Source organism: Microcaecilia unicolor, chromosome 3 (genome assembly GCF_901765095.1).
Source record: "Microcaecilia unicolor chromosome 3, aMicUni1.1, whole genome shotgun sequence".
Classification (NCBI taxonomy): Eukaryota; Metazoa; Chordata; class Amphibia; order Gymnophiona; family Siphonopidae; genus Microcaecilia; species Microcaecilia unicolor.
The window spans coordinates 130,726,254-130,749,682 of NC_044033.1; the positions used below are offsets into that span (position 1 = coordinate 130,726,254).

The following is a 23,429-nucleotide window of genomic DNA, read 5'->3' on the forward strand; positions in this document are numbered from 1 at the left end:
TCCTTTGCTCCAGGGTCACAGGATCAGGTTTACAAAAGATGGGCTAGTAATGGCTTGCGAGTACTGGGACAGCTTTGGGAGGAGGGGAATATATCTCCTCTACAGACCTGATGGATGCGTATGGCTTATTAAATAGGGCTGAGTTTCACTACAGACAAGTAAGGGACTTTATCCAACGTGGTGATCTTGGTCTACAGGAAACCTTGTTGGAAATAGCTCTCCGAGCAGGGGGAGCTAGGGGAAGTATCACTCGCAGATATTCAGCTTTTTTGCTGTTCAGGTCTCCGCTGCACTGTTATACTGTAAATGGGAGTATGATTTGGATACAGTCTTCTCTGGGGAACAATGGGACAGATCATTTAAATATTTGTTCAAAGTATCTATAGCTAGCAATTTGGTTGAGAATGGTTTAAAGATTTTCTATCTGTGATACTATACGCCAGTGAAACTAAAACAAATGTTCTCAGGATCATTGGATACGTGCTGGAGGGGTTGTGGAGAGAGGGGGGCCTTCCTCCACATGTTGTGGTCTTGCTCAGTTGTGCAGACTCAGTGGGCTCTGATAAAGGATACTTTGCAAGACATACTGGGAAAGACGTATCCTTTGCAGGCAGAGCACTGTCTTCTGCACCACAAACCAACTGCAATTACTGTCTCCCAACACAAATTTGTTACAATGTTGTTCACAGCTGCTAGACTGGTTATTGCACAAGCATGGAAACAAGCTGTTTTACCTCCTCTGTCGCGCATCATGCAGAAATTGGATATTATCTTTCAATTATCGAAACTTACAGCTTTGCGACACGGTTGACTGGCTAATTTTTATGACATTTGGCAGGATTATGAACAATGGAAGATGAGAGCTCATGACCCCTAAGGGTGAGGGACTGTACCCCGGCTGATTCACTTTAACCTTACATCAAGATAAAGATGTACCATTGTATTAGAAGGATTGGGAGGGATGGGGGGGGGGGGGGGGGAACTTTCTTAGAATTTGTTTGGCTGTTATTTTTGTATACTGTTTAATGATTTGCAATATAAAAAAAGTAATTAAAAAAGAAAAAAGAAAAGAGATGAATGAGGGGAGATATGATTGAGGTCTACAAAATCCTGAGTGGTGTAGAGTGAGTAGAAGTAAATTGATTTTATACTTGTTCCAAAAGTACAAAGACTAGCGGACACTTGAGAAAGTTACATGGAAATACTTTAAATATTTCACCCAACGAATAGTTAGCTGTAGAACTGTTTGCCAGAGGATGTGGTAACCGCGGTTAGCATATCTGGGTTTAAAAAAGGTTTGGACAAATTCCTGGAGGAAAAGTCCATAGTCTTCTATTGAGACAGACATGGGAAGCAACTGTTTGCCCTGGGATTTGTAGTATGGAGTATTGCCACAATTTGGGTTTCTGCCAGGTACTTGTGACCTGGCTTGGCTACTGTTTGGAAAACAGGATACTGGGCTAGATGGACCGTCTGACCCAGTATGGCTACTCTTATGTTCTTATGTAAGTACAAATTCAGAGTACAACTTGATTTGCATGTACAATTATCGCACAATATAGAATCCAGGGGAATATGTAGAAATTGTAAGGTTGTGACAGGGACATAGTTTGGATGGGTCATTAATCAGTATGTCGGTGAGAACTTGTTTCAGCCAGTCCTTTACAAGAAAGATTCACGGAGGTACCCTCCTTAATTCCCTCTACGTATAGGTTTTCAAAATGGTTCACATGCACGTGTTAAGTGTTGACATGTACACACATCCATTGTGAAACACCAACTTACATGTGTAAATTGCCAAACTTCTTCCACTGATTTTTCCTGTTTGTAAATTTGTACAATGGCTGCTTCAAGTCCACATGTTGGCAAATAAATGTGCACTTTTGCAGGTATTCTAGAAAAGACTTTACATCAGCAGATCCTTTTCTAAAATACTACTGGAACTGAACACAACCTGACCTGACCTGACCTGGACCTATCAATTCCAATCTCAACATTTTTTGTAAAATAGGGATCACAGTGTATATTTTTTGATGAATCCAAACCCCTATGTTTTAGAAAAGTTATACTTTACTCAGCCTGCCTCAGAAGATATTCTTGATTGTTCTTTCCCAGGACACAGAGCATTTGCAAAGTTCCATCCTTGCTCTGTGCTATTACAGTACTGTTTTGGAAATCCACAGTACACTAACCTGTCAGAATGTGTTAAAGGAAATATAAACTGATATTTTATGTTTTTTTCTTGTTGAAAGAAACACCCATAATCAAAGGTGGGCAGCTGTTTCAACCACAAAGCATAAAAGAATTGCTAGGTAATGCTTTTGTCTTACATAATGAAAGTGATTTTTGTTATGCTGCTGTCTCACTTACATAAGATGCTTAGTTATTACCCTTACCTATTTGAACATAAAGGAATTAGTACCAAGTGGTGGTGCACCTATTAAAGCTGACATATGTTATGAATATGATCAACAGAGAGATTGTGGTCTCTGAAGGAAAAATGTTTATACTGTGGCAGTGCTGATACATCTTATAGGCTCATAGCATTGCCAATATGCAAGTTGCAAATGGCACTTGACTTCATTTGCTTATTCTCTGCATATATGAAATGGTGAAGTTCCCGATAAGAAGGGAGAATTCCACCCTGTCACTGGAAGTGGTAATTCTGTATGGCCTGTAGTCTTGATTTAGGCTGGATGGCCAATAAGACATTGTAGAGGTACCCCTTTAGGCCCATCACAAATTAATATTTTGGAGGGGACCCCACCCCACCCCACCAACTAGAGGGAAGCATCTGGCTGCAGGGCTGTTGCTAAGAGTGGGCAACCAGGGTGGCCTCCAGGTGCTAAGCCCTGAGAGGGAGGTGCTATGTTGGTCTTTTGAGTCAATGTGTGAGTCCTAGTAGCACACAAGTTCAAGGATTTGGGTATCAAAGACAACACTTTTCTTGGGTTCCATTTTGCCCAGCAAATGCTTTGTTTAACTGACCCAGTGCCTAGGTCAGCTGGAGGGTTAAATCAGCCATTTCATGTGTAAAAATTATTGTCATAAACCTTATAGGTAAATTTATGGCTCTTAGACCTCCCTCTGATGACAGAGATTATAGGCCTTGGCAAGCAGAAAGACCTTGCAAACGTTTCTTGTTTGTTCCATACTGCACAAAACAACTCTTTGCCTTACCTCTACGGCTGTAGTTCTTTCAGACTTAACACAAGGTAGTATGTTAACCTTCTAAAATATATTACAATTAAACAATGGTACCAAAAGACAGGCATTAATTAAGGAATGTAAAGGTAGCACCCAGTCAAAATTTGATTCAATATATTTACAGGTGACGGCTTGGACAACAGTGTAGCTTCCCCCAGCACAGGAGATGATGATGATCCAGATAAGGACAAAAAGCGACATAAAAAGCGTGGCATCTTTCCCAAAGTAGCCACAAATATCATGAGGGCGTGGCTGTTCCAACATCTAACAGTAAGTGAATTTTAGTTTGCATATTTCTGAAATTAACCTTGACAGTGTCATGGTGGTGGTAGAAAACAAAATTCTAAGTTCTGAGTTTACCCTGTTTGTTTAGTTAGCTGTAAGCATTGATTAATAGGTTGAGGTGGCAACATGTATTCCTAGAGGGGGTAGGTTATCAATAGAAATCAAACAAAATAAAACATGGAAAAGAAAATAAGATGATTGATACCTTTTTATTGGGTTTTCTAACTCATTATAAAACATAAAGCTGTATTTCTCTGTTTATTACCCTCCTCTCACCTACCAACACCCATTCTGTTAGAATATCAATGAAATGCTTTGATGTCCCCATGCATACCCCCACCCTCCCACTCTGTCAGACAGTCAAAGTAATGCTTTGATGTTTATCTCATATATACTATCTGCTACCTCATTTGCTTATTTCCGATCTGAGGAAGAAGGGCAACCTTCGAAAGCTAATCAAGAAATGCATTAAGTTATGTCCAATAAAAAAGGTATCATCTTATTTTCTTTTCCATGTTTTATTTTGTTTGATTTCTATTGATAACCTTTAAGAGTGGACTAACACGGCTACCACACCTCTCTACTTTAGAGGGGGTAGGGAAAGTCCAGGTTTAGCCAGTAGAGTTTATAATGGTAAGGGAGGGGCCAGAACTTGATGGACTTAAGCTGCTCCTCCATTTCTTCTGGATGTTCTGGGTGATACTCTCACCTGCTTATAGTGATATAATTATTTGGGTGCAATTGTAATATGATGAATATATGCAGTCTTTTCCTGTCCTGGCAAAATGAGTTTGAAAGACATTTTTAAAAAGAGAAATGATCTTGAGATATTCTTGAATGTTTAAGGGATTGATCTGCTTCAGAGCAAATATTTAATTCTTGTAGATGGTAACACTTTTTTTTCTTCAGTTGCCGCAGTCCTTGTTGGCCACAGAGAGAAAGTTGTCACTATGCTTAAAACTGTTAAGGGAAACAACAATATGTAATCAGTTCTTCCTGTGCTTTCCCCAGTGACTTGTTGGAGAATGTAATAGTTCATTGTCCGAGTGACTATTGTTGTTTCAGCTACAGTACAGGAGGTCTCAATGAGATGAGAAACCAAGATTGTTAAACATTATATAGCTGTGTGGGATTCTGGCACCATTGGTAGCATATCTACTGGAATTTTGCTGCTATTTATGCCTATTTGTTTATCAGTGTGGAAGATTACAGTATAAAATAGTTACACAATAATTTTGTTAGTGGTTATTTTTTTGTAATTGAATAATGCTGTCTTAATAAGGAATTTTGAAAGCAGTCCTTGCAGCTATACAATACTGTACTTCTGGTTAGTGAGAAGTCTGTTTTTAAAATATTTTGCTTACTCTCAGTTCACTTATGGCAGTTTGACTTCCTGGAGGTGAACAGAATCTGAGTATTTCGTTTTCCCAATATATCTAATGTTGTAAATAGAGATATTCAGCCCACTATTTGGTATGCATTCAGACTCTACAAAAATGTATTCATAAGGCACAACTCACCTTTATTTCACCTCCACTCCTGCCCTCAAAATAGCATTTTTTTTCCTCCCTGAGGCCTCTACCCCAAGCAATTTCTCTACAGCTCAGACCTGACCGGCCCAGAATGTGACTGTTGGTTGTGTGTGCCTTCCAGCAGGTGGAGACTGAGAACTCTGATTCTAGAGAGAGCCAATAAGAGCCCTGGCTAGCTAGAGATAGATTCAGTATTCTCAGTCTCCAGCAGGTGGAAGGTGGTGAGACCTTTGGTCTCTTTCTCTCTACTCTCATTTTTTTTTAATAGTTTGTGTTGTTTTAATAAGTAAATAATTAGGATTCTTTGGGTGGAGAGTATCTCTATTACTGGTTTCTTTTGGTTTGGCTGATTCTGTGCACCAGTGTCTCTTGAAAGTTCTGGAGGCTGAGGCTTACGGGGGTCTCACCAAGCCTTGGGGGTTTAAAACTCAGGTGGTCAGATCCCTCCCCCAGTCCTCCCATAGTCTCCTAGCATAGCTCAGTGCTGCTGTGGATTTGAACTCTACCTTGACCTCTTTGAGGGAAGAGAGTTGTAAGGCTTGGGAGAGGCACCCACATTAAAAATAATTAATTCAGGCGTGAACAAGCAGGGCAGCTCTGTGTCCGCCTGTTTATGTGACGGTATGTTTTCTTCTAGTAGCTGTTTGCAGCGGTGGCTTCCCGCTTAAAAAAAAAAAGCCACTCTGGTGCTTCAGCCCTCAGAGCAATAGCAGTGAATCTCCCCCATTTGTACTGTTTGTCAGCGGCGGGGTCTTGCAGCTACCGGAGGGTGTAAGTGTTGTACCACCATTGTCAGTGTGGCAGGGGATGGTCTCTCGCGATCCGCTTCTTCGGCAGGGTCTGCGGCACGGCAGGACTTGAGCAGTAAGGAAAAAATGCCAGCTCCAGTTGGGGTAGGAAATGCCGCCATTTTTGCATCTCAGGCTTTGACAGATGTGCGGTCAGCTGCGCTGATGCTCCAATCCTAGGGGCAGTCAGATTTCCCCATACATTCAGGCCTGCCAGTGGGCAGTTTTCCTCCGCAGTTTAATTTGCAAAGGTACTAGACCTTCTTGTTACAACAGTCAGGTCCTTTTTTCAGCCCCTTTGGGAGAGGCCTTGGGGAAACAGAGGGTCTCTGCAAAGCGTCCCAGGGGGCCCTGGGAATTTGTCAAGGATCTGGTGGCAAAGCCAGATCAGGAATTGCCCTCTTTGGAGGGGGGGGGGGCGATTATTTAGGAGCAGGTCTCCTTTCTGTGGATTGTGGTGTGGTGGTACCAGGTGCAGAGGTTTTGCTCCCAGGTGAGGACCCTTCAGTAGTTACAATTTTTCACATAGAACAGGTGGCCACTGCTTTACTTTTAAAGAAGAGTCCACGGTTGTGGAGGGCCATGAGGTAAATCTCCTAGTGAAGAGCATAGGAATTCCAGATAAGACCTTCCCTATGCACCAGACTATCTTTCAGGTGCAAGGGGATGTACCGGATTCCTCCTTTAGACTTGCTAAGTCTATAGTTCATCTCTATCTGGTTCTGGATTCAGACAGATTCCTTCTTAAGCTTCCCATAGTGGTTGCGGTGGTCTTGGCAGTTCCTAAGAGGTATACGGTTCCTGTGGATTGGGGTCCGGTTCTTAAGGATGTTTAGGATTGCTGACTAGAGGCTTTGTTGAAGAGTGGTTTTGATGTCTCTGCTTTGGCAGTCCAGGCAGCTATCTTAGTAGTACTTAGGTTCCTTAGTAGCTAGGCTTTGTTTCCACTGGTCAGAGAGGGTCCTAGATGGAGCTTCGGATAATCTTGCCTTGATAGACGCTGAAGGGGAGAAGCTTGAGATGGGTTCAGCCTTTTTGGTGGATGCTTTGTACGATTTGCTGAGGGCCTCGGGTGTGGCTGCAAGATGTTCTATTTGGTTGCGAGATTGGTCAGCAGATGCAGCCTTTTCTACTAAGGAACCTAAGTACTACTAAGATAGCTGCCTGGACTGCCAAAGCAGAGACATCAAAACCACTCTTCAACAAAGCCTCTAGTCAGCAATCCTAAACATCCTTAAGAACCGGACCCCAATCCACAGGAACCGTATACCTCTTAGGAACTGCCTCTCTTGGTTTGGAGAGGACTTAGACAAGCTAGTCCACAGTCTAGGAGATGCTACGGTGCCTAGACTTCCGGAAGATCGATCTAGGGCATTGGTCCGCGGCATCTTTTCGGGTCATAGTTGGGGACGTGATTTTCGCTGGTATAGACCGGGTACAGTGCATCTGGTATAATGGTCCCGGTTCTTTCAGAGGAATCGGTCCTTTCAGAGGAGGCATGGACGCAGGAGCTTCTTTTCAGGCAACCGTCCATCCTGCTCAATTAAGGTTTCAAGGGCAAGCCTCTGAGTCCTGTTGGAGCTCACTTAGCACAGTTCTATTGGAAGTGAGCCCAGATTTCCTCCGCTCACTGGGTGCTAGAGGTTGTTCGAGATGGATACACCCTAGATTTTGCATGGCATCTTTCAGACACCTTCCTGGAGTCTCCTTGTCAGTCCAGCCTCAAGGTGGGTGCATTCAAGGATGCTCTGGAAAGGCTGGTCAACCTGCAGGCTGTAATGTTCCTTCTTCGGAGCTCAGTCAGGGATGCTATTCCATTTATTTTGTCATCCTCCAGAAAGAAAGATACAGGACCTCAAAGCTGTTAAGCGGATTTTCAAGAGTAACCAGTTGTTCATATGGAGACTCTTTGCTCGGTCATAGTAGCTGTTTGGTCCAGGAATTTTTTGACCACATTGGTTTTAATGTAGGCCCTATCTGCATTTTCCAAGTTGGCCCATGCATCTGTGTTTTTTTCACTTTGCAGGGTTGGGCAAGAATTTTCAGTTTCAGGCTCTGCCCTTCAATCTGGTTACAGTTCCTCGCACGTTTACGAAGGTCATGGTGGTAGTTGCAGTGGCTCTCGGAATGGAAGGTGTTCTAGTTCATCCTTACCTGGACGATTGCTGATTCAGAGGAATCTCATATCAGTAGAGTCTACAAGTCACAGCTCATGTGGTCCAGTTCCTACAGTCCCCTGAGTGGTCAACTCTTGAAAGAGTCACCTATTGCTGTCTCAGTCGCTAGACTATTTAGGAGTATCTTTCGACATTCTGCAGGGTCGATTATTTCTTCTTGAGAATCTTTTCTCAAGTTACGGATTCAATTTTGAACATTTCTGTATAGGTTGGTGCCTTGTGCAAGGGACTACCTTCGGATTTTGGGCTCCATTATGGCGATGATAGAAGCGGTGCCTTGGGCCAGGGCACACATGAGATCTCTGCAGAAGTCCCTGATGTCCAGATGGTCACTGCAGAGGTTCCCTGCAGGTGAGATTGCCACTGCAGGCTTGAGAGCAAGGCAGCCTTCTGCTGGTGGCTTCCGATGACCAAACTGTCCAAGGGGATCTCCCTGGATCTGCCGCGCTGGAAAGTTGTCACAACAGATGCCATCCTCAGAGGCTGGAGAGCTCACTGTCAGGGACAGTATGCACAGGGTCTTTGGTCTTGGCCAGAGACATCCCACTCAGTCAGCCTCTTGGAAGCCAGAGCAATTCGGTGGGCACTGGAAGTGTTGCAACCTCTGTTAGTAGGTGAGCCAGTACACATCTTCTCAGACAACACCAACGAGGAGTTTCCTGTTGGAACAGGAAGGAGCACAGCTCATGAGTTGGGTGGAGCTTCATCTGGTCTACCCTCTTGGCGTCCCATTTAGTGGAAATGGTGAATGTTCAGGCGCACAACTCTCTAGACCCAGGAGAATGGATTGTCAGTGTGACAGCATTTCAAGCAGTCGTGAATCGCTGGAGGTTTCCAGTCATGGATCTGTGCATCTTAAATCTCAACGCAAAGAGCCACGATTCTTCAATCACAGAAGAGATCTCAACCTTGGCTCTTGGGGCTTCTGTATGCATTTCCTCCGTGGGCTCTTCTGGGACGCCTAAGTCAAAGGACCAAGGCGAACAGGGGTAATCTTAATAGTTCTGTATTGGCCTCACAGGCCTTGGTATGTTGATGTCATGCGCCTTTTCATTGGACTTTCACTCAAATTACTGGAATCTTATGGTTTCCTAGTCCAGGGCCCAGTGGTTTTCCCCAACCCGGCTTGATTTTGTCCTTCAGCTTGGCTCTTCAGCGGTCTCAGTTGATGAAAAGGGGTTACTCTGCCAATGTGATTACCACGATGCTTTAGTTGTGTCGTCCCAATTCTATGAGTTATATCAGGATTTGGCGGGTTTTCGAGGCTTGGTGTTCAGATCGGGATATTTCTCCATTTCAGGCTTGGGTGGAGAAGGTTTTGAATTTTTTACAGTGAGGTTTTGATGAAGGCCTGGCGATAGCTTTTCAAATCTAAATTGCGGCGCTGTCTTGTTTTCAGGGGCACGTTCAGGGAAAGGACTTAGCTAGTCATCCAGATATAACTCTGTTCCTTCGTGGAGCAGGTCTCATTATTCCTTTTTCTGGGGCCATCTGTATGGCTTGGGTCCTTACGTTGATTCTCTCGATTTTTACTAGGTCTCTCTTTGGACCCTTAGCATCCTGTTCTCTGTAGGATTTGTGCTCAAGACAGTATTTTGGTAGCCATTGCTTCAGTGAAGAGAGTATAGGAGTTGCAGGCATTTTCTCCATTTTTGGAATTTTCTAAGGAGCAGGTGGTTTTATGCCCTGTTCCTTCCTTTCTCACTATGGTCTTGTTACAGTTTCTTAGTTTTGCCTGTGTTAGGTTCTGCCTCTGGATTGGAGGAGTGGAGATGTTTGCGGAAGCTAGGTATTGAGAGAGTTCTGAAGTACTATTGGAAGAGGACCTTAGGCAGATGGAGCATCTGTTCTTGATGATTCGAGGTTCCTGTAAAGGTTTACTACTACTACTACAAATCATTTCTATAGCGCTACCAGTCATACGCAGCGCTTCAGTGGTGTCTAAACCCACTATTTCCTATGTGGCTTACAGAGATGAAGGGTTCTGCTTACCTCCTATGTATGAAACCTTTTTGAGAAGGAGTGAAAGCCCATTCTACCAGAGGGTAAGCTGTGTCACGAGCGGAATGCTTCTTGGTGCTGCTTTTTACAGTTTTGTACAGCATCAATATGGTCCTCCTTGCATTCATTTTCCAGATATTTACAGATTGGATGTGCAGTGTTGTCAGGAGCCAGTCACATTCTGGGCTGGTCTGGATGGATGCTAAGGAAGAAGAAATTAGTTCTTACCTGCTAATTTGCTTTCCTTTAGCCTCTCCGGACCGGCCCAGAACCCTCCCTGTAATTTTTGAGGTGAAGTGATGAAGTTTGGTTTGTATTCGGTTAGTGGAGTTTTGATGGAGCTGCTTTGTGCATTTGCACTTTCTTTGTTGTTTAAAAAAAAAAAAAGAAACAAAATGTGGAGCAAGTATATTGGCTTTCACAACAGGCGCATTATGCTGGAGACGCATTCTCATTAATAGCATGGTTCCTTCCTTTCTTCTTTTGCTTTGTTATGATAATTCTGAATCTATCTGTAGCTGGCCAGGGCTCTTATTGGTTTTCTCAAGAGTCAGAGTTCTCAGTCTCCACCTGCTGGAAGGCGTGCACAACCATCAGTCACATTCTAGGCCTTTCTGCAGGGATTAAAGGAAAGCAAATTAGCAGTTAAGAACTAATTTCTCTTTTGTCTATGTGGCTCCCATTATTTCCTGAACAATGAAAACATTTTTAATTTTCTTTAACTTCCAGGAACTAACCCGTGGCACTATTTCCTTTCACTCTTTCCAATTTTTCTGGAATGGAGTAGAAAAAAAATGATTCCAGAAAATGCAGCTGTTTTTAAAAGAGATTACATTTGGCTGTTGGAAAACAGTATTGGCATTCCCCGCTATTCATACTTGTTTCTTCTGATTTTCCTAAACCCCCTTCCACCATCCAGTTTATTATATCTTTCTCGTAATCACTCATAGATATATACTACCATGATCTATCCTGTATACCCGTGCTCACACCCATAGAGCATGCACATATACCACTTAGTCTTGAAAAACCCACAAAATACAACAGTCAAAAGACCATTATATATTTATTCCAAAAGTAAATGGTTCTTAAAATTTCTTTCCTTCACAGATACAGCAAGTGGTAAAGAGAATGATAGTATGTAGATCCTTTCTTTGCTCTAGGGCAATGGCGTAGCTATGGGTGGGCCTGGGTGGGCACAGGTCCACCCATTCCTGACTCAGGACCACCCTGTGTGGCCTTCAAAACAGTTCAGCAGCAGCTGCCTTACTTCCCTCTCTCCCTCTCCTTCACCCCAAGATCTGGCATTTGCCTCCCGCCTGCAGCTCCACAACACACCTCTTCCCTGTTCTACCTTAGCACCTTCCTCAGCAGCTTCCCTTTGCCACACCCTGCCCTCACTGACATCACTTCCTGTTTCCTCCCTGACAAGACAGGGCAGAGGGAAGCCTGTGGGGCTGGCCAAGCAGTGGATGCACAAAGTTGCTGTCAAAAGTACTGAGGTATGGGGGTAGTTTCAGAGAGGGGGAGAGATGCTGGAACTTGGGGAGGGGGGATGCTGGATCTGGGAGCAGAGGAGGGAGAGAAAGATGAAGGAGGGGGAGATATTGGAAGGCCCACACATCCAAATTCTGGGCCCACCCAAAATGAAAGGTCTGTCTACACCCCTGCTCTAGGGAAGGAGGCATTTCCCATTTTTTATAGCTGCTCAGGAGGAGCATGAACAGCAAGGTTAAAGATAAATTAAAAACAATCCCACAGTGATCATTGACGCCAGATTTTCAAAATAATTAGGTGTGCTAAACTGAACATAGTTTGCTTTTCCTGGACACAGTGAAGAAGTTTGCTCAGTATTGGCAGTGTTCAAATATCCACTGCTCCCACAGATCCGGCATCTATAACTCAGGTAAAACCAATGAGCAAACTACAGATGCAGTGCAGAAAAGAAGTCCTCTCTTGGCTCTCTTCTCTTTGATAGGCTTAATATTAATGTTAATTATTGTTCATAAACTGCTTGCTACCCTATTATCTTTTTCTCATATCTGTATTTGCCCTTCTGTTGTTATGTTACTGTTATAACTATTTCTTCTATTTTACTTGCAAACCAATTTGATGCTCAGTATGAAAGGTAGTAAAGAAATTGCTGATTAAATTAAGCTAAGGGACATTTTTACTAAGCTGCGGTGAAAGGGGCCCCGCGTTAACAGCAGGAGCAGCCGTTTTTGCTGTGCACCAGGCCCCTTTTACCACATCGTGTAAAAATAACCAAAAATGAAATGGCCATGCATTAAGTTTGCACTTGCCATGTAGCGATTTTGGGGGGAGCATTTACTGCCATTCCATTGAGGTGGAAATAAGGGCTCCCGTGCTAACTCAGCGATAACCAGGCAGTGTGCAATGCTGCCCGATTACTGCTGGGTAACCCCCTGCAGAAATATTTTTCAATATTTCTTCTAGTGCCGGAAATGGCGTGCGCTGGGGGTGAAACTACTGCCAGCACCTGCGTTGGATCGGCAGTAGTTCTGGGTTGCGGCGCACCCAGTCTTTAGTAAAAGGGCCCCTAAATGTATGTGTTTACCTCCAGAGCAATTTGTGAGTTTATCCACTGGTGGGCATGCTAGGTTTGCAGGACATAGCTCTTTGATGAGGCTGCTGGCTAATGTGGATAATCAAGAGAAGAATTGGGAAGCAACTGAGATACATGACAATAAAGCAACTCTAAGATATATAAACAAAGAATGCAAAGTCAGATATGCACAGAAGAGCCAATATATGTGAAACCCCATTTTGCATAGGACATTAAAGTACAAATTGAGACACCTAGTATTTTACTAAAGGCTCTGCCTCAATAACCATTTCGAGCCCTGATTGGAACATGCATTTTGCAGAAGCTTGTGTAGCAGGTAATGCAGAGCTAACGAGAAAATATTTTGAATTACTACCCTAACAACATCCAAAACATACCTTCTTTTAATTTTTGCGTTTCAGGCCATTTCCACATGTAAGTGCTTCTATTTACATATGAGATGCTGGCAAGACTTCTAAAATTACCTGTATATGTAACCAAGAAAATTAAAGATGTGCAAAGTGGGAAATATTAATAAGTGTATAGAGACACAGCAAGTGCTTTTCATTTCATACAACAGAGAACCATGCCCAAAACATGGAAAGAAAATACCACCACAGTGCACAATCAAAGAAGCACAACAGAAGACATCAGAAGGAGGGAGCAGATTCTATGTTAGGGGTAGACCAAATGATATGAGAACACAGTAGCTTTCACTTCAGCATGACAGATGACAGACACCACATGAAAAGGCACAAACACATATGACACCATAATAGACAAAAATCGATGTATTTAGGGAACTACTCACAGGGATGATCATCTGAACTAGTCAGAACTTCTATGGACACTCCTATACCACTGAAGGTTCTCATTAACCAAGGGAACATCCTAGCCCTCTCCAGTTCACTGTCCTGAAATGCAGGAGGAAGGATAATTAGCTCCGATCCCCAGACCTGGAATAGGTTTCGCACTTGATTCAGGTTGATCTAAAGACATTAAGAGTAAGACACGACACATTTGTGGAAAAAGAACTGCAAAGCAAAACATAAGTTCAGAGCAGTAGTTCTAAACCCAGTCTTAAGACACACCCTACCAGTCATGTGTTTAGGATTCTCACAATGAATATTCATGAAATAGATTTGCACGCACTGTCTTCAGAATATGTAGTTGTGTTTCCTGCTTATTCATTATGGATGTTCTGAAAACCAGATTGACAAGGAGTGCCCTGAGGACTGGGTTGAAAATCAGTGGTGTAGAGCTTAGATTTTTAACTCAGACCTTGGGGACGCTGTCACCTAGTCATATTTACAACGTATTCACAATAAATATACATGGGGGAGATTTGAATAAAATGAAGGCAATGTATAAAAATTTATCAAATGCATATTCATTGTGGATACTGTGAAACCCAAAGAGCGGATTGAGATCATTGGTTTAGAGCAGTAGTTTCCAGCATGCGGCCTCCACAGTCCATTTTTGCGGCCCTCATATCCAACGACCCCCACTAATACTGCAGGTAGAAAAAAGAACATGTGAAGCTCTGCTGGGTCACGTGAAGCTCACGTGTGCCTGTATGGTCACATTGACGCACATGCGTGCACACACATGCAAATACCAGTTGATTACCTCTCCCTGTGTGTTCATGCGTGCACATGTGCATCATTGTGACCATGCAGTCACACATGATCCGGCGGAGCTTCACGGGGCCTTTTCTCTAACTGCAGTAGCGGCAAAACCTCCTGTGTGTGCACGTCTGCTCCAGCTCAGCTCTGATTTGAAAGATTTACCCACATAATTCACTTTGAAAACAGGTGAGCAAACTTTGTCCTTGACTATATATTGGAATTTTCCACCAAAAATGCAAGATTTGTAAGACCCCCCCCCCTTCCCCAGTATATATTTTTTCTTTTATTTCCAGAGAACTATTAGGAATAAAAATAATGTTTTACCTTTTATGTTTTTTCTAACTGTTAATAAACCAAAATAAAGTGTTTTTTTTAAATATATCCTTGTAGAATCAAAATTAGTATTTAAAATTAAATTTGTAAGCCTAAAATCAATTGGTGGCTCCTGGAGCTTTCTGATGTCCGCATTGTGACCCTTTACATGAAAAAGGTTGGAGACCACTGGTCTAGAGAAAAGACTTACACTCTAGAAGTGCATGCCAGCAGTACCAGTCAACAACACATACAGATTGTATCCTACAGAGAAGTACAGAAGATAAGGCATGGAAGACTTACTGAATTTGAGAGGAAAACCCATTGGGGTAGTCTTCCAACTTCCATATTGTTTCATGTGGACCATCTGTAAGACCACAGACTGCTAGTTGCTGGTCCTGGCTTAGTTGTTAAGTAATGAGCATGCAATGCCTGCATTTTCTTGCTGTGTTCCATGCCATCACAAAGATGGAACATTATCAGCATGTATTTAATTGCAGTCAACTCTCGATTTAATGGAATGCTTGGGGGGAGGAAATGTCTGCTAAATTGAATTTCCAAGAATGACACATGAGCATATTCTATAAACTACACTATCCACATTTCAAAGGACTGAAATACAAAACTTATGCATCCGACTTCTCCTACATAAGTGCACAACTATGAAATGGGCTCCCAAAAGCTGTGAAAACAATTTACAACCACTTGAACTTCAGGAAATCACTAAAAACCAACCTCTTCAAAAAGGCCTACCCCAACGACTCCACGTAACCCTCTTCACCTACCAACACAGCATGACTATGATCGAACAGGACAACACGCAATCTTCACCCTTTCCGACCCCCCCAATTATACCTCATACGATCACTATACAACTTTGTATTTGTTAACCATCGACTGGGCAAACGCCTCTGACGGTACTATGTAAGCCACATTGAGCCTGCAAATAGGTGGGGAAAATGTTAGGGGTAGTTAGGGGTAGTTTATTTATAAATAAATAAATAAACTACCCCAAACTAAGTGTAGTTTATAGAATTACAATAAGCACATGCTTTTGGCGCCAATTTTTATGGTGCCATTTATAGAATTTGACCCTTAGCAAGTAGAGTGCATAAATTCTAATCATTGCCAATTAGTGCTGATAATTTATTTTTACCATCCAATTATCGACACTGATTAGCTTATCAAATTGTTACACAAATTGGCTATTTGCACGTCTAACTCAAGGCACCATACCTAACACTCTGTCACACACACACTCTAAAATAATAAGCCTAGAGGGGACTCACACACACACACACATAGACACACCAAACAAGTCCCCTACACACATACACACACAAAAAAATACAACCAACAGGAACCCAAGCAAAATGTTCATTTTAAGAATTTCTAATAGGGCTATCAGCCCTAATGCTAATAACATCCACCACTACTGTAACTCAGAGGGAAAATAACAGCATACCGATACTTTGTAGCTCATGCCACCCAACATGAGGAAGCCTCCACATCCCAAGCAAAGCCCAAACAATCGGATGAGGCACAACAAAGAATGGAACCCATCAATCTGACAACCAAACACTACAAAAGACCAGAAAGTAAAGCAAGCAACGCCGCAACCCAATCAAACACCAGCTAAAGAAAATAACCACTATTGAGTCGACAGAGGAAAAATGTCTACCATTAACAGTGGGATACATCAAAGTCAGATCAGTAGTAAATAAAACAGACATAATAAAGGAATAGATAACAGACGAAGCCCTCAGTCTGGTTTCTAAATGAAACATGGATACATCACCAGGAAGACCCTATTATTTTGGCACTATGCCCCCTAGGGAATTGGAAAACAATGCAAACTTCATGGACTTTATCTCAAACACATGTGTTAACAATCCCATCACCTCGCTAATAGGAGACATCACCTTCCATCTTAATGACCAGAAAGCAGACAGCCCCAAATAATGCATCAAATTCCTACAACTATTGGACTTCTAGCAGCCCCCAGTGTCCAAGACCCATGTGAAAGGCCATGCCATAGACCTACTGGCCTTTAAATTCTCACAAGACAATAATTTCAAAATACAGAATCCAAAATGGATGGAACCTCCCTGGTCAGATCACTTTAAACTTAACATGACCCTCTATTGGAAAGACTAGAACCTCAATACAACACAAGCATGAATGCCTTTCCAATCACGAGGAAAGATTGATGCACCCAAATTTTGGACGGCCATATATGAAGACCAGTGGTCACCAACAACCAATACAGAGGAATTCCTAAAAGAAGCATCATAATACTGGACAGAATAGCCCCAATAAAAACAAGTTTTGGACAGAGGTGCGCAACAGTCCCATGGTTCAATGAACTAAAGATAATGAAAACCCTAATCAGAAGACTAGAAGGACCATGGGAGAAAAACAGAAGCAAATCAAATAAAACCACATGGAAAGTAGCACAAAAACAGATATAAAGTTAAAACTGGACAAGCTAAAATGGAATTCTATAATGAACAAGCAGGCCTAGGCTACAAAGACACAAAGAAACTATACAAGCTCATTAACAATCTATTAAACACCAAACACCTAACAACGACGATTCAAGACCCCTCGTCAGCAAATGATCTCGCCAGATTCTTCGAAGATAAAATCCTTAACCTAAGAAAGAATCTAACACATGATGACACACACTTCGAAACATCCATTAATGAACTAGATCACTCCCCAGAAGAAGCTCCAACAGACAGGACATGGACCACCGTTGCACAACCCACATACAAAACAGTAGCACAAGCACCAAGAAAATTTTCCTCCGCCTATTGCATGCTACACATTTGTCCTAACCACATAAAGGGAACCCAGACCGATTTATTAATCAGCTTACCTCACATCTACATTACATATTCCAAGAAGGTCGTTTCCTGCAAACAAAAAAACAAAGTCAATATAATACTCACACCAATACCAAAAGACACCAAGAAAAAAAATCACTGACACCTGAAACTGCAGACCAGTAGCACCCATACCTTTAATAGCAAAATAATGGAAGGAATAGTGGCCAACCAACTAACTACTACTACTACTACAAATCATTTCTATAGCGCTACCAGTCGTATGCAGCGCTTCACAATTGAACATGAAGAAGAGACAGTCCCTGCTCAAGAGAAGGGAATTATGCCCTAACTAACTAACTACTACATTAACAAATTTTCCATACTACACAAATCCCAATCAGGTTTCAGACCCCATCATAGTACTAAAACAATATATTACATTACTATCTAACTTCAAAAAAGAAATTGCAACTGGTAAAAACTTTCTCCTACTACAATTTGACATGTCAAGTGCGTTCGATATGGTCGACCATTGAATGCTGGATAAAATTGGCATTGGTGAAAAGGTACTAGATTGGATACTAGGCTTCCTTACCAAAAGAGCCTACCAAGTAAAAACAAAGTCCTCTATCTCACCCACATAGAAAGCAGAATGTGGATTTCCCCAAGGATCACCAATCTCACCAACTCTTTTCAACTTGATGATGGTCTCCCTTGCCCATACACTAGCCAAACTAGGATTTAACCCCCTCATAGACACCAATGATATGTCAATATATATACCATTTAAGAAGAACCCACATACATTTGCAACGAGGATTAGTGACAGCATAAGCATACTCGAATCTTGGGCAACATCCTTTAAGTTCAAACTGAACAAGGAAAAAACACTCTGCCTGATGCATCATGACACAACACAGAATGCATCACTAACATAAACACCATGGGTACATCCTTTCCAATATCTAACAACCTAAGAATCCTAGGAGTCACCATGGACCGCTGTCTATTGTTTTGCAACCAAATCTCAGCCACAACGAAGAAAATATTCCAAACCATGTGGAAGCTGAAGCGCATACAAAAAGTCCTTCCTGAGAGATGTGCTCCTCACATTAGTCCAGTCTATGGTCCTCGGCCATGCAGACTACTGCAATGGCTTCTATACAGGTTGCAGGGAACAACTATTAAAGAAATTGCAAGCAGCACAAAATACAGTGGCTAGATTAATATTTGGAACAAATCGATTTGAAAGCACAAAACCACTACCTCAAAAACTGCACTGGCTACCCATCAAAGCATGCATATCCTTTAAGATTTGCACCCTGGCCTATAGAATACATTTTGGCCTTGCACCTGAATACATGACTAATCTAATAGAACTGCCTATATGCAACGCAATAAAAGATGCAAGAACCTATCTCACCCTGCACTTCCCTAAATGTCAAAGCATAAAATATAAAACTACATACTCAACCAACTTCACATACATCTGCCCCAAGATATGGAATACATTACCAAAAGTCCTAAAACGCATGACTGACTACCTAACTTTCTGAAAACATCTGAACCACTTTTTCAGCAAAGCACTACTCGATGGCACCGGACAACAATAAAATACCACAACATAACACGAAGAATGAATTACGAACAGAAACCGGCCAGAGACACACAGACACGTCAACAGCAATGTAATATGGTTACCTGATTAACTGTTGTAAAATGTTAACTGATGTAAAATGTAAGATGATGACTGATTAACTAATGTAAGTGTAAGCCACATTGAACTGACAAGTCTGGTTGGAAAACGTGGGGTACAAAATAAATAAATAAAAGAAAAATGTATAGAATTAGGTGGTTAGTGGAGAAAAGACAGTCATTTAACAGAACTAGAATAATTGCCCAAAGCATACAAAACATAACACTACAATGTGGAAATAACAATCAGAGCCAAAACTAGACAAATCACACAAAATAAATACATGACATGACACTGTAATTAACTGAAAGACAATTGAAGCTGCTTGCTCTTATATTTAACAGTTAAAGATAAAAAAGTAAAGAGAACATAAGAATAGCCATACTGGGTCAGACCAGTGGACAATCTAGCCCAGTATCCTGCTTCCAACAGTGGTCAATCCAGGTCACAAGTACCTTTCAGGATCCCAAAAAGTAGAAAAATTCCATGCTGTTTAGCCCCAGGTATAAGTAGTGGCTTTCCTCAGGTCTGCCTTAATGGTTTAAGGATTTTTCCTCCAGAAAATTATGCAAACCTTTTTTGAAACTCAGCTATGCAACTGCTTTTACCACATCCTCTGGCAATGATTTCTGGACCATAAGTATGCATTGAGTAAAAAAAAAAATTATATATTTTCTATAATTTGTTGTAAATGTACTTAGTGGTTTGAGGGATTTTTAAGAAATAGGTAATATAGAGTGCTGAAAGAAGTCTTTTTCTGATCATTGGATACCTCTGTGTGGCATACCACAGGCCTGCCTGATGTATGGATTTCAGCGCTTATATCCCACCTGTGTCCATAGGAATCAAATTGGGTCACAGTACCAAAAAGGGATAATAATAAAAGAGAAGTTAACTATTTTTTCTTTACCATAATATTTGTCAAACAAATAAGGGCCCTGTTTACTAAGCTGCACTAAGTGTGTGCTAGTGTTTTTAGCATGCGCTAACCATTAGTGCATCCTAAATGCTAAAGACACCCATATATTCCTATGTGTGTCTCTAGCATTTAGCGCGTGCTAAAAACACTAATGCGCCTTAGTAAACAGGGCCCTAAGTCTTCAATAATTTCCTAAATAATACATAATTAGACTCTTTTTCAATAAACGAAGATAGCGAATTTCAGATCTTGCTTAATTGATTACAAAATGAATTCTCATGAAATTGTTTCAATGAAACACCTTTAAATGTTGGAAAGCCTAAACTCAAAGTTGAATAAAAACGTGAAGCCAATCTGAATAAACAAATGGATAAAAGCTTTATAAACAAAGTATGCCACTTTAAATTCAAATCTGTTGCCTACTGGCAGCCAGTGCTATCCTCTTAGCAAAAATTGTTACTGAGTCAAATTTATTTGCTCTATTAATCAACTTAGCTGCCGTATTCTACATCAACTGTAATCTACACTGCAACCAATTATGCATCTCTACATGTAAAGCACTACAATAATCAATGTGGGACAAAGTTATCATGTGAACCAAAACCTTAACATTTTCTGGAAAGAAAAGAGATCTTATAGCTCTCAGCTGATGCATCTTGAAACAGATTTTCTTACTCAGACTATTTATTTGATTTTCCATTGTCAACTGAGAGTCCAATACAACTCCGTTGTGCTTAATGTAATAATTCCAGGGACATCAAACACTGTGGGACTAAAATATAACTATAGTGATCCAATATATCAAATATGTTTAAGGATTGTTTTTAACAGAGGAAAAAGAACCCCAGTACATTGCTGGAAATACTATTCTGAATTCACGAAATGTGTATCACCTTGTTTACAACCAGCGTAACTCTCATTGACTCTTAAAAAACCTCTGCAAGGATTATTAAATAATGATTTTTTTTATGTATTAATTTTTTATCTTTTTCCAATTCCAAAATCCAACAAATCCCTGACATAGTAACATAGTAACGTAGTAGATGACAGCAGAAAAAGATCTGCACGGTCCATCCAGTCTGCCCAACAAGATAAACTCATATGTGCTACTTTTTGTGTATACCTTACCTTGATTTGTATCTGCCATTTTCAGGGCACAGACCGTAGAAGTCTGCCCAGCACTAGCCCCGCCTCCCACCACCGACTCTGCCACCCAATCTCAGCTAAGCTTCTGTCATGTCTGTGGCCGTGACCACCCTCAGACTTACCCTGTTTCTGGGAGTCAGTGGCTGTGCTGGCTTCTGCTTGTCTCTGTGTCTGTCTTAGTTTCTCTCTGGCTCTGTGTGCTGATTGCCTTACTGGACCTCACCTGTGTGGGCTATGCCTCTTCCAAGATGGCTGCCGCCTCCTCCTCTATGCCAGTATCCAAGATGGCTCCTGCTTGTCCTTCCTGTGGGCTCACTTCCTCTGTGTGTCAAGCCTCTCTTTGGAGGCAAGGAACTTCCTGCTTCTGTCCTGCTGGTGGTGACTCATCAGTGAGTTCCTTTATAAGGAAGGCCTGTGCTTGCAGTCAGTGCCTTCGCATGGTGTCATTTGTCTGGTGTCATGCCCAGAGGCCGACAGGTTAGTTAGTGTGTTGCTGCGCTGCTTCTAAGCCTGTCTTCTGTGTGGGCTTGCCCTTCTGCTTAGTCCCTGTGGGCTTCTTGCCCTTCTGTGTGGGCTTGCCCTTCTGCTTAGTCCCTGTGGGCTTCGTGCCCTTCTGTGTGGGCTTGTGCCCTTCGGTTCCCAGTACCTGTGGGCTGCTTGCCCTTCTGCGTGGGCTGCTAGCCTTCTGCCTTTAGTCTGTGTTTGCAGCCTGCCCTACTCCTTGCTTGTATATTCTGTGTGCACACCCTGAACCTTGTACAACCTGTGTGCACATCCTGGTTGCTATCCTTGTACCTTTAGTCTGTGTTTAGAGCCTGCTGTTCAGCCCTGGTTTCCCCGTCTATGTTTACAGCCGGCCCTACTCCCTGCTTGTATATTCTGTGTGCACACCCTGAACCTTGTATAACCTGTGTGCACATCCTGGTTGCTATCCTTCTACCTTTAGTCTGTGTTTAGAGCCTGCTGTTCAGCCCTGGTTTCCCTGTCTGTGTTTGCAGCCTGCCCTACTCCCTGCTTGTATATTCTGTGTGCACACCCTGAACCTTGTATATCCTATGTGCACATCCTGGCAGCTAGTCTTTCTGCCTTCGCTGTGGAGGTAGCCTCTGCAGCTCAGTCCGGGTTTCCCCATCTGCGTTGGCAGCCTGCCCTACTCCCTGCTTGTATATTCTGTGTTCACATTCTGAACCTTGTATATCCTGTGTGCACATCCTGGTTCCTGCTTGTTCGTCCTGAGTCCTGGTTTTGGCTAGCTAGTGTTATCCGGTTTCCCGCTTTGCCTAGCTACCTTCTGTCCCGTGTGTCTACCTTGTGCCTTGCTTGTATATCCTGTGTGCTTATCTGGATCCCTGCTTATGTATCCTGATTCCTGTATCTGTCTAGCTAGCGTGTATCTTCTGGGGGATTTATCCTGTTACCTGCCTCGACCTAGCTAGTGGGTTTGCCCAGGGGGCATTCCCAGTCTCCCCTTCTTCCTTGCTTGCATGTCTGCCCTAGTCCCTGCTCCTCATAAGCTTCTGTCTAGTCTGTCTGGTGTGCCTGGCTTAGCGGCTGCGTGCAGCCTAGTATTGTTCCCCTGTGTTTCCTAGACCGAGGTGGGTCCTCTAGATCTTCAGTTCTGGCCTCACCCTACAAGTCCTGTCGGCTGCACACACGCTAGAGCTCAACTCTAGCGGAAAGGTGGCTAAGTACAGGTGAAGCGGTTCCTGTTCTGCCGGTTCTGTTGCCTACTTCCAGTCCAGCATTCCGGTCCGGTCCTTCCGGACGTCCAGTTCCAAGACGGTCTTGCCTGCCTCTGCTGCTCCGCGGCAGGGGCCCAAGGGCTCACAATTCCCAGTGCTGCTTTGAGGACCTGACAGTTGCCAAGGCCCTCGAGCACGCGACACTTCTCAGGATCCATTCCTTCTGAACAGGATTCCTTTATGTTTATCCCACGCATGTTTGAATTCCGTTACCGTTTTCATCTCCACCACCTCCTGCGGGAGGGCATTCCAAGTATCCACCACTCTCTCCGTTAAAAAACATTTTTCTTGAGTCTGCCCCCCTTCAATCTCATTTCATGTCCTCTAGTTCTACTGCCTTCCCATCTCTGGAAAAGGTTTGTTTGCGGATTAATACCTGTTAATACATGTTGTCAACGCTTTGTCTCTCAAATGCAGGAAGCAGTAGCACTTAACTCAAATCTATGGACAGTCCATAGTTATGAGCATGATGATACATAGCTCGTGAATATAGAATAGCATTCCCAGCAATGTACTGAGGCTCTTTTCCTCTGTTATAAACAATTCTTAAACATAATTGATATATTGGATCACTATAGTTCAATTTGAGTGAAAACCTT

At 42.5% G+C, this 23,429-nt stretch overlaps 1 protein-coding gene across 3 annotated transcripts in view; it reads left to right on the top strand.

Annotated features, from left to right (window-relative positions):
- The window catches only part of MEIS1 (Meis homeobox 1), a 385,764-nt gene that overhangs the window by 180,758 nt on the left and 181,577 nt on the right, over positions 1 to 23,429 (top strand). For all 3 annotated transcript variants that reach the window (XM_030196365.1, XM_030196366.1, XM_030196367.1), the window contains exon 8: positions 3,332 to 3,477. In XM_030196365.1, coding sequence (XP_030052225.1) covers positions 3,332 to 3,477 — 146 coding nt within the window. The remainder of the gene's footprint in view (positions 1 to 3,331; positions 3,478 to 23,429) is intronic.